Raw genomic sequence first — 12,024 nt, forward strand, 5'->3', positions numbered from 1 at the left:
GCAAGCATGCGTGGTGTGCGCAGGGCTACACTAGCTTACACGTTTGAGTGGTTAGTTATAAACTTGACCTCTGTGACCTTTTGATTACCATGAAGAGTAAAAAGGAACAAAACATTTCATAGGAAATGTGAAGGCACAGCTTAGCACTGATCATCCAGTACTAATCCCTTCTTCTAATGCTTTTATCTCAGGTTGTACATAAGAAAACAAAGGGGGTAATATATGCACAGATTGGGGGGGGTGGGGGGGGTCACATAATATCTCTGTTGGTTTATAGAGAAACTGAATGCACTCGTAATGTAATTTGCCATTAAATCACATGCTATAGCAGTAAATGTGTTGCAGTAATGAGAAAAACACGTATATTGTTTTACAATTCTGATCTCATCGTGCTTTTTCTCTTTGTTTTTGTCTGACTTTTCTCACTCGCTGCTATATTGTAATAACTTACCAAGCATTTCTTATGCCATAAGTAGATTACTGATCTTTAAACTGCCTCTACTTGCATATATCTGGTCACAGAATGTCAGACCCACTTCAGCGCAGCTCAGTTTTTAACCTTGCAGATTTCCTGGGACTCGCTCATCCCAGGTGTGCTCGGGGAAAAACCACAAACCTGTGTGTGCCTTAGTGTGTGCCATAAAACACCAGATTTAAAAAAAATAAATAAAATAAAAACAGTTTCTTGCGCACACACTTGTAAACTGTTGGCATCTTCAGCTAGATTTAGCTGTTTGTGACACAAAAGGGTCCCACAGGCTGGAAAATAATGTCACTGTACATTCTATACAATGTGCACCCTTCTGGGCAGTAACAGTGAAGGATTTGCTTTTCAAAAATACAGACTTTTTAAATGTTAAACATAAAAAAAAAAAACTGCTAGAAACTTTATCAACAAGGCAACTTAAAATGTCAACAAGATGTCATGTAAATTTGCAAAGTCAGCTTTCCCTTAAGAATGTTTTTTTGTGTGTTGAACTGTCAAGGGACTTTTAAACTTTTATCAGGGAATCGTAGTCTTCCTTTGTTGAACTAGCTCAGGATATAGGACAGTACTGTTTTCCCTTCCTCATTCACTCTGGAGTGAGTATAGAGTGCTCTGCCTTACAATACGCATACACCAACAACAATACAGATTAAGATTACCTTTATTTTTGTTTTTCCTGAACTGAAAGAAAGAAAAGAAAAACTTGGGCTTACTTGGGGCAGCAGTTATAGGATTTAGAAACGTGATTTTTTTTTTCTCTCCTGAGTTAAACTTGTTTCTGTGGCTGTAGTGTCATGCAAAGAGACCATGGAGTCTCCCTTTCGATGTGTTGTTAATGTGTACTGTGGCTTGATAACAATACTGTAAATGTTTGATGAATGTATATTTAGTCATTTAAACGATGAAACAAATTGAGATTGAATGGATTTAAAAATAAAGTGATTTTAAAATCTGCTACGTATCGTGTGTTCAGACTTTAGTAGGTAACGCCAGTCAGTGCAAGTTATTTTTATTATAACATTGCCTTATTTACTTTTTATACCAGAGCTAGGTTTCTAGTTCAGATGCATCTTTACGACACCAAGATGTGCACATACAAAACCAAGGTGCCATCAACAAGACTGCTGAGGGACATTTAACCACATATTAGATGAGCTGTATGTATACTTTTGATCCTGTGGGTCATTTTAAAACGGGTAACTCCAGCAAACTGGTAGTCCAAACTGCAGAACCCTGGATTTGCTGCTGAGCCTTTTCTTTATGCCCAATTCATCCATGACTGTCAACCTTCCCGTGTGACAAACACCATTAGTTCACACAACGGTCATTGGCCTGATCTCCAGTTATGATGAGACTGCATACAGAGATAAAGTGCAGAACCTAATGGCACGGTGCACCACTAACAACCTCACCACACACACACTGTCTCCTTGGTAGCAAAACCAAGGAGATTGTGGTGGACTTCAGACCGTCTAAGACATAGGTGTCAAACTCTGGCCCGCAGCCTAATTACATTTGGCCCGCGAAGCCATACCAAATTACTATTAGAGCTGGCCTACTGGTATTATACAGCTAATATATATATTGTTTAGTATTAAGCTTTGCTTGTTCCATATTCAGTTTTCCAGCAAAACTTATTTGAGTCCATAAGAAAAGATTCATTCCTATATCTGGAGGAAGATTTTTTTTTTTTTATAAATATTAATGTTATCCCGTGACTTTGTTCCAGTTTTGAATTTTGGCCCACTGTGTAGTTGAGTTTGACACCCCTGGTCTAAGAGAACAGACACAGGTCCTGTGTACATCAACAAAGAGGCTGTTGAAAGAGCCTATAACTCTAAATTCCTCTGTGTGCATATTAAAGATGAACACTCTTGGTCCAAGCAAAGTCATTTCGTTGTTTTGCTTCCCTGCGCATCAGAGGGGGAAAATAGCTCAAAGAAATCATTAAAAGTCCAAACTGACCACAGCATTCATGCCCACGATGAGTATATGTAAACTGCGGGTAGTACACCCAAGCGTTTCCTTGAGAACCACCGCACCAGAGGGCGCTCTGCTCCTACCAAACGACCTAAGCTTCTACTCAGTTCCACCTCCGTGTTCTTGTCACATTGTCCAACATGGCTGCGTCCATGGTGGGTATCTGCTGTTATGTGTGGCGGCGTGGCTCTTGTAATCTTCTCGGGCCGGCCACTCTTTGCCTCACACTCAGGTCTAAATTTCACTCTTCTTCTTCCGCGCACCACGGGCTGCTTCTCTCTCTGCACAAACGCGGCGTTCTGAAAGACTCATTCCCAGAAAACGCAGCCCAAGAGCAGCTCCCCCGGCTGCTCCAATCCGGTGCTCAGACGGTATACTGCGGATTTGACCCCACAGCCGACAGTCTCCATGTGGGGAACTTGCTCGCTCTCATCGGCCTGCTGCACTTCCGAGGCGCCGGACACCATGTGATCGCGGTGCTCGGAGGAGCCACGGCACAAATCGGAGATCCGAGCGGGAAGACGAGCGAGCGGGAGCAGCTGTCCGCGGACGTGGTGAAGGCGAACACCCACAGCATCCGGGAGAGCATTCAGAGGATCTTCACCAACCACGAGCTGCACTTTCACGACGGTTCCAGGCCGCTGGGAACCGTGACTGTTCTAAACAACCTGAGCTGGTATAAGAACTGGGGCGTGGTGGGGTTTCTGTCGGAGGCTGGAAGACACTTCAGGATGGGCACCATGCTCAGCCGCCACAGCGTGCAGTCCAGGCTAAAGAGCGCCGAGGGCATGAGCCTGACAGAGTTCACCTACCAGCTGTTCCAAGCTTATGACTTCCACCACCTGAACCAAATATACGGCTGCAAGATTCAGCTTGGAGGCACCGACCAACTGGGCAACTTGATGTCTGGCCATGAGTACATTCACAAGTAAATGTTTTTCCAAGCCCACTACTGTTACAGTACTGGGCTAATTAATTCACAATTACCTGTCCCTGATAAGCCTGCAGTCCACCTTTTGAAGCAGGACTAGGCTATTTTTGTGTGGATAAACCCTGCATGTATTTCAGACTCCATTATAAAATCTGCAAATTCACTATATATTCTTGATCATTAGATGCACATACATCAAATTTTTTGAGACATTAAGTTCTACACCCAATTATACCACCAAGATGTTTTTGGGTTGGGTTTTTTTTTTTTTTTTTTTTGCCTGTCTCTCTACCAACCAAAACATACACATGCCTGCCAGATTTACCCTGAAGGCTGCCTTGAAACACTGAAAACGTTATTTTTCTCCAGAGTAAGCGGCGAGGAGGTGTACGGCCTGACCATCCCGTTAGTTACCAGCACTGTCGGGGACAAGCTGGGGAAAACTGCAGGCAATGCAGTGTGGCTCAACAGAGATAAGACGTCACCCTTTGAACTCTACCAGTTCTTTCTCAGGCAGCCTGATGCCAGTGTGGAAGGGTATGTGGAAGTGAAGGCTGATCATGTTTGTTGAGTTTTAATGAAAGTGCAATATCCACAAACGTCTCATCGCAACCCTGTTTTTATCCGAAAGTAAGTATTCGGTGCACAGTCATAGGATGCTGAGGTGTACTGTGTGGGCTGTTTTTTTTTTTTTGTTTTTTTTTGTAGGTATCTGAAGTTGTTCACCTTTCTGCCTTTGGCAGAGGTAGAGAAACTGATGGAGCAACAGAGAGAAGATCCAAGTAAACGCCTCGCCCACAAAAGACTGGCTGCTGAAGTGACAAAACTGGTGCATGGAAAGGAGGGCCTGGAGACTGCAAAGAGGTTAGAATTGATCTGTGTGTTTATTCCCCTAAATTATACATTTTATTTTCTTGAATCCTCATCTAGAGCTCTTTTACGCTGTAACTTATTAGAGTCAAAGTGCATTGTGTTTAGAACAGCAGGACTATGCTCTGCCAAAAAGTGGAAAATGTTATGCCTGCAGTACAGTAAGAGGAAAGTGCTCATTGCTGTAGTCTTTGTTTGCTGTGGCTGCCCATGTCCTCTGTCTTCCATGTGGACAGAATGGTCATATTTAATGTCGTCATTGCAGATGCACCAATGCACTTTATCACAGCAGCGTGCAAGCCTTGGAGGAAATGAGTGATGAGGAGCTTCAGGAACTCTTCAGGGAGGCACCTTTCCATGAGCTGCTGTTGGAGCCGGGGACAACTGTTATAGATGCCTGCCGCAAGGTCGGCGCCATCCCTGAGGGTCCCAGAGGGTAAGCACCCCAGTTCTCCTTTATCTAAATGCGGTACCAGAGTGGTATGTAGTGCTTTGATAGAGCTTGTTAGTGTGAGCATACATGCACCCAGAGATCCACAGTGTAATCTTTTGTGTATGGTGTGTAATGCAGTTACACATTCTGGGAAATAGAGGTGGGGGGATTGATCCAAATGTCGATAGCACCGATACCAAAGTTGGTATTTGTATCAGAACGAGAGTAGCAAGATAAGATCGATACTTTGTTTCTATCCTCCAGCCCGCTGAATTTTGTTAACCAAATAATTTTTTAGTAAATGAAGCTAAAATCTTCAATGAAAAACATCTGAACCTTTTTGAGTTGACTGTCACAGCTATTTTATTTCTATCCTGTAGAACACAAGTGCTGAAGAGTAGTGTTTTTTTGCAGCAGGTGCAGGAGTTTGTGGTCTCTTTGTTCTTCAGTGATAACGCTCACAGGTAGCCACAACAACTTCTTTGTGTCCGAGGTGTAACGATAACACCCAGTCACGATCACGCAGTCAAATTTCATAAGCTGGTTTCCTGAGGAAAAAAAAAAGCATTGCTTGTGTTAGCTGGGTTGCAGCTGCCCCTACAGCCTGTAACCATGTAACAGTTTGATGTGTGCCTTTAGTGCAACGATAGCAACCAGTCACATTCACGCCGCCACATTTCAAAAAGCTTCTTTTGTAGAAAACAAAAGCGTTTTCTTTGATTCTAGCTCTGCTGTCATGTAGCTACAGCCAAGATAACTGCCACATCTAAGGTGTATAATGTAGCAACAGCCCTGCAACATGTAAACAGTTAAATGTGTCATAATTATAGGTTACCAGCATAAAAATGTCATGATCAGATTAACGTATTTTCAAAAATGTTGTTGAAAAGTACGTTGTTTCCTTCTTCTGGCTACTACCCAAGCCATGCAAAACTGCAAAATGAACCCAAATCATCAGCCCTCCACCGCCGTGCTTGACAGTCAGTATGAGGTGTTTGTGATTTGCTGTATTTGGTTCACTCCAAATGTGAAGGTCAAGTATATATCCACATTGGTCTTGTTTATTCAAAGGACAGCTTGCTTGTTTTTTAAGGAGAGAGGAGGCTTTCTTCTGGTAACGATTCCAAATAAGACTTGTTAACTCTTTTCTAATTGTACTATCATGAACTTCCGCATTTAAAAATGCTAACAAAGGCCTCTACTGTCTGTGATGTATCTCTTGGGGTTTTTTGGAGTTTCTCTGAACATTGCATAGTCTGACCTTTGCTGGGATGTGCACTTATCTGAGGATTGATAGCTCCCTTGAATGTTTCCGAGTTGTGAATAATCATTCTGACTGTACAGAGATGGAGTTGAAATTATTTGACCTTATGACCTTGTTAAAGCCACTGCTGTCTTTCCTCCTTGGCACTATGTTAACATGTGCCCGAATGCCTCAGACCAGTAAACTGCCAAAACCTTTAGAGGTGCTCACACTTGTAGATCAGTTAAGTCCATTTGATTAGCAGCTCCTGGATCCTCCTCACTCTCTAAATTCCTGTGGAAGAATACAGGGTGTACTTTCTTTTTCACATGACTTTTAGATTTTCTTTTTCAAGATGAAACCCTGTCCTAACTGATGGTGTAAATGTTTGTGTGCAGGTATCAAATGGTTTCAGATGGAGCAGTGTGGATCAACCACACACGTACAGACAACCCGGAGCAGGTACTGATCCCCAAACTCCACATCCTGGCTAATGGACTCACGCTGCTCAGAGTGGGCAAGAAGAACTTCTACATTATCAAGTGGCTTAGCCTCTGACGGTGCCTTATCAAGCAGGAGACCACTATATTATAATGGACTAACTGGGAAGGTAGGCGACTACACCTCAGCAGAGTCAGGAAGGATCATTTCCATTTTTTTGGATATAAATATGTGTATGTACAGATTAAATGTTTATTTAAAACATTTCTATTAAAAGCGTTTGATATCACGATTGCTTCCTGGTTACTTTGTATGGACATTGAGAGGCGGTGTGATGACCACTAGGGGGCATCATTGCCCCAGAATTAATGGTGGCCAGCCAGCAGCCACAGCTGCAGCACATAGCCTGCTGTGACCTCTTAAGTAAATAATTGCTCACAGTAAAATTAAATTGCATCATTTCTTGCAGGTTGCTTGCTTCTATTTTAAGCAAATCCAATTTGTTTCATCTTGATCAGAACCTGAGGCGAGCATCTTTTTTGACATCACTCTTGTTTTGGGGGCTTTTTTTGTTTGTTTTTTTCCCCTTCAGTGGAAAAGTGTAAAACTTGGACGATAAAGAAAAAGAAGCTGGAAAAAAAAGCTTGATAAATTTAAAAACAAACAGTACTTTTGCTTGAAGATCACATTTTTAAATAGAGCCTTAAATAAGAAACAAAGAAGTTTGGACTATTATTTTCAAATTCAATTCAAAGCAGGAATTTGTACATTATTGTTGACCTGACTTGTGTTGAAAGCAACACATCTGCTCATTTTTAGCAGATTACTGATCCCTCCTCCTTGCAGGTAATGATCAAAACATTTAATCTAGTGTCCTCAATATGAGAGTCAGTGTAAATTTAGAAATCACCGCTTTGCACTTTGGCACACCCTGCCTACTTTTTTCCAGATTAGGGTTAAAAACATAAAATTAAAATTTTCCATATTTTTCTTTTTTTTATTGGTAATTTCTAATGGGATTTGGATAACGCTAGGGATTTGTGCGAACCTGCCAAGTTTTTCCTGAGGTGTCGGGGGAAAAACTTTAACATTGAGTACTTTCGGCTTCTTTTTTTAAAAAAAAAAAAATTTCTAAATTTGCTGACTTCTGATACTGTGTGGGGTTTTTTTGTTTTGTTTTTTTGTTTTTTTTAGCACTGTGTTTTTTGTTTTGTTTTTTCGCTCTGGGTTCTGGTGGCAGTGTGGACAGAGTCTGATGTGTGCTGACCTTGACCTTAACCACTGAGGTGCAGATAATTGGTGGAAATGGCATGTCATAAAGATACACATTAGCCAGATTGGCACAATTTTTTTTTTGTTTGTTCTTTTTGTTTTAAGTTAATTGTTCTGCACCTGTTAGGAATGATTTGTTATGCTATTTTTTATTTCAAAGATTATAATTTTTCTTATTTGGCACAGCCATGACAACATTTATTATCAATAACCTTTTTTTGTACATCCTCTTCCCCCACTCAGTTATTTATTATACGTTAAATACAGAGTTACATATATACATGACACTCACACGCTGATATTTTTTTGTTTTAAGGGAAAAGGAGAAAAAAAGAAATCAGAGCGGCTTAATTTAGCCGGTCCACCTTAAGAAAAGTAGGCGGGCTTAAAAACTCTGACCAATGAGCGACCTCTTCGGGAATTTAAATAGCTCAGCATGTCAATCATGCCCCTACCCCCACATCAACCTTTCGCCATATTGGGCGAAAGAGAAGGGCTGTCTGCAGTTTCTCTCGCTACGGGACAAAATTGACAGAGCGCCTTCAGTTCCTGAGCACTTTGTTTTGATGAGACTACGCAGGGCTTCACAACACGGCGGCTGTTCGCGTCTGCATTCCGACATATGCATGGCATAACGCGTTTCACGCTTTTTTTGGAGCTTTCTCAGCGACGAGGAGATAACCGTTGTTTTTGAGTGTTGTGTGTGTGTGTGTGCGCTGCCTTTTTGTTTTTGTTTTTTCCCTCCTCGTGAAAAACTGGACGCTCCAGGCTGTTTTAAAAAATTGCGTGTTTTGCTGGAGCAAAATGTCAGATGTTCGACTTTCAAACGGGAGCCCGACGCTGGAGCGGACGGACTCACGGCTGTCTGAACACCCGAAACCGTCAGCCTGCAGGAGCCTCTTCGGCTCGGTGGATCACGAAGAGTTAAAGAGGGATTTAAAGGGACATTTGCGGGAGTTGGAAGAGCGCGCCTCCGACCACTGGGGCTTCGACTTCGCCACTGACACGCCGAGGGCCAACTCCAGGTTCGAGTGGAAACTAGTGGATTGCAGAGACCTGCCGGGCTTCTACACTCGGCAGCCGCTTACGAAGAAAGGCGTCTGCTCCACTGGGAATAACAATGTGGATCTTAACGGGAATCACAGTTGTGTTGTGGTGCCTCCGAGCGAAGATCCCGACAGGGCTGACGGGCAAATGGAGTGCACGGAACAGTGTACAGCGCTGAGGAAAAGACACGCGTGTCACGGTACTACATACGCTCCAGTTTAACCCGTTTACATCAGTTGTTTCTGAGCAACGCAGCTGATCGCGTATTGATTTGTGCACCGAAAATAAAATTTTGAAAATCATGGCCCCAAAAAGCACTGTAAAGAGTGGGGTTTGCCTGCAACACTATACCACTTTTTTTTATTTTTTTTTTAAGAAATGACGAAATTTTTGTTTTTATTTTTATTTTTTTTGCTTTTTGCAGACTCCCCTGTTCCGAGCAAGAGGTCACACAGCAGCTCAGATGTTAGTTGTCCGAGTCGGAGTCACTCTGCAGAGCACACGCCCAGAAAGACCAGTCCCAAGAGGAAAACGTGAGAAAAGGTAAAGACTGTTCATGCAATATTTTTCCTTTTTAATCATATTTTTCTTAAGGAAAAGCAAAGATTTCGTAACAAAAAAAAAAAAGCTCTGTGCATAGTGTAACTACAGTAGGCTGTTTACTGGCTACTCCATCTCCCAACTGGGGGTACCTTTGGAAAACGAGTAAATCTGCAAAAACATCTGGTTATTCGTTTACTGAAAAATTGATACCGCTTTTAAACCATTAGGAGGCATTCTAATTCAGCTTAAACACCCTTTCAGTTCACTTAAATAAGATTTGGATGTTACACAGCTTTGACAGTCTGCATACTTTTGTGCACGTCCTTCAAATGTGCTGTCAGTCTGTCTCATTCATTAATGAGCGGGGACAGAAACATGAGGGAGTAAAAGGGGTTGTGGGGGGGGGGGGGGGGGGGTTGGTTTTTAATTTTCCACTCGGACAGAGAGAGCTCTGTCGATACACTGCGATCGAGGTGAAACAGGGGAAGGAAAAACAAACGAACAAATAATGCCTGTACATTTTAAAGATCTTTAACATTTAACCGCTGTCTGACACGGTGAGTCCGTTGAGTTTCCGTCGAAACTTGTAAACAAGTGCTGAACAACAGTGTAGTAGTGTAACACGTCAGCAACTGAGAGCAGGGACGGGAAGGGGCTGGTCTCTGTGCAGTGCTGCACACGCGTTGCACACTAACGTTACAACACACATCTGTCCCTGCCGGTGGAGAGTGTGCAGAAGAGTCGTGCAGGTCTGAAAGCAAGTGTGTGGGTGTGTGTGTACTGGCCAGGGCGACGGCCAATAGGCATGCAATCAGCATTGTTATGGCAGGATGTCAACTGTCAAAGCTGGGGGGTGGTCACTTCTATTTAATGCATTTTATTTATTTCTATTTTTTTAATTGTAGAAATCAAAAAATACCCCCAAACAAGGCTGTCTCATAGGCATTTTCAGATCTTTTCATGATTAAATAGGGGTGCTAATGTAAAACTATACCAGGTTTTCTTTTTTGATATCAGTTTTTATTTATGTATTAATACATGTACAAAACTAATTAGTTCATTCAGGTCTCCTGCTGCTCTGAGGTTTACCCCTTAGACCACACTAAGTTTATTTTATTTTATTTATTCATTTATTTGTTTGCAGAAATTGTTGCACAATGCCCACATTAGTGTCATCATTGCAACCTCTTATGCTTCTTTTTTCTTTCTTTCATCTGTTTTGTCTCACAGAACTGAAGATGAATGCCTCCCCCCTCCTTGTTTAACATGGAGAAACCTCAGTGTTGGCTGGTTTGTTTTTTGGTTTTGTTTTAGGGTTTGTTTGTTTTTGTTTTTTTGTAATTTCTTTTGTTTGTTTGCTTTTAGTCTAGTGTTTTGTTTTGTTTTGTTTTGTGGGGGGGGTTGTTTTGTTTTTTTGGAAGAGGATCTACACAGCATCCGAAACATATCAACCTTCCTGAAGATTGGGAAGGACGCTGTTGAAGCACTGAATAGAAACACTAAATTTTTTTGGCACTTAATTAAAAGTTACTTCCTCTAAAAGCAGTCGATGTAGCAGTGTGCAATTAGGTTTAATTTACTTTTTTGCTCCTTTTTTTTTTCTTTTTTCTTTTTTTAACTACCTGTGTGTAAATAAAAAAAAAATATATATATAAATATATAAACATATATTATTTCTCTCCATATGTAGCACATAAGACATTATGATTTAAAAAGAAATCCTTTATGTAAAACGGTGTGAATTTTGATTTGACTTGAATTGCAATGTTTGATAAATGTTTCCAAAATGCTGTTCTCTTGTTTTAATTTTTTTTCTTTTTTCTTTTTTTTTTTGGGGGGGGGGGGTGTTGACACAGTCCCTAATTGCTACATTTAAAACAAAAAATTTTGGCTTCTTACGGTTTCTTAATAGTGTTTCTTCCCTCGTCATCTTCCTAACTCAGCATTGAAGAATGGTACAAATGTAGCGTTTTTTTGATTTTTAATAATTTTTTCCCCCCTTTTTCTGCTAAGTCTAGTGTCACCAAGTGTAAATTCTCCTATACGATCTAGTTTAACAGGAAGAAGTGTAATATTTGTGTAAGGACAGTCTTTAAGTCCCTTGATATTTATTTTGTAATTGAGGTGCTTTTAGCATCAGCTTAATCCTGGAATAAGATTTTTTTTTTTTTTTTTTTCCCTCCCACGCTCTGGAGTTGCGAGGTACTCAGATATTGAAGGACAAAGACTATACAAACTGCACAGGTTGAGTTCTCTTTGACTGTTCCTATTGTTTGATGAACATTAAGGCTTGTGAGGGGTTTTGTTTGTTTTTGGGTTTTTTTTGGTTTTTTTGTTAAAGGGTTGAATGTCCTACAATACCAAATACATGGTTGCATCAATATATTTGCCAGCACTGCTTGTGCTCTTCAATTGACTTCACATTGTGTTACTTTGTGATAACCGAGAGATGTTTGTACTTTTCTCATCAATGTTGTTAGCCTGCTGAGGATGCACATGAGCATCTAAAAGCTTCCCTTTATTTGCCTGAAGTGTGGTTTTTTTTTTTTTTTTTTTTTTTTTTTTTTTTTTTGAAAAAGACCAGGGTACACCTAAATGGAGACAGAAAACAGCTCGTCTCTGGAATGCAGTCACCATGCCTGTGTATTATGTAAATCTTTGCAATGTACCTTTGTACATAATTTTGTAAAAACACTGAGAAATATACTAACTTATTTATGTCAAGCCTTTTTTTTTTTATTTTTTTTATGTAGAATAAAAAAATATGGGTTTTTGAT

General features: G+C 40.9%; 2 protein-coding genes across 2 annotated transcripts; both read left to right on the forward strand.

Annotated features, from left to right (window-relative positions):
* The first annotated feature begins 1,495 nt into the window (after positions 1-1,495).
* Positions 1,496-6,674, forward strand: yars2 (tyrosyl-tRNA synthetase 2, mitochondrial). Its single transcript, XM_026175313.2, has 5 exons — positions 1,496-3,395; positions 3,768-3,935; positions 4,107-4,262; positions 4,534-4,704; positions 6,343-6,674. The coding sequence occupies exons 1-5, from the start codon at positions 2,608-2,610 to the stop codon at positions 6,500-6,502; spliced, it is 1,443 nt and encodes a 480-aa protein (XP_026031098.2). The 5' UTR covers positions 1,496-2,607; the 3' UTR covers positions 6,503-6,674.
* A 1,436-nt stretch (positions 6,675-8,110) lies between these two features.
* Positions 8,111-11,814, forward strand: cdkn1bb (cyclin dependent kinase inhibitor 1Bb). The gene is made up of 3 exons (XM_026177059.2): positions 8,111-8,903; positions 9,129-9,247; positions 10,478-11,814. The coding sequence occupies exons 1-2, from the start codon at positions 8,462-8,464 to the stop codon at positions 9,239-9,241; spliced, it is 555 nt and encodes a 184-aa protein (XP_026032844.1). The 5' UTR covers positions 8,111-8,461; the 3' UTR covers positions 9,242-9,247; positions 10,478-11,814.
* The last annotated feature ends 210 nt before the right edge of the window (positions 11,815-12,024 follow it).

The sequence above is a fragment of the Astatotilapia calliptera genome, chromosome 7 (genome assembly GCF_964374335.1).
Source record: "Astatotilapia calliptera chromosome 7, fAstCal68.1, whole genome shotgun sequence".
Classification (NCBI taxonomy): Eukaryota; Metazoa; Chordata; class Actinopteri; order Cichliformes; family Cichlidae; genus Astatotilapia; species Astatotilapia calliptera.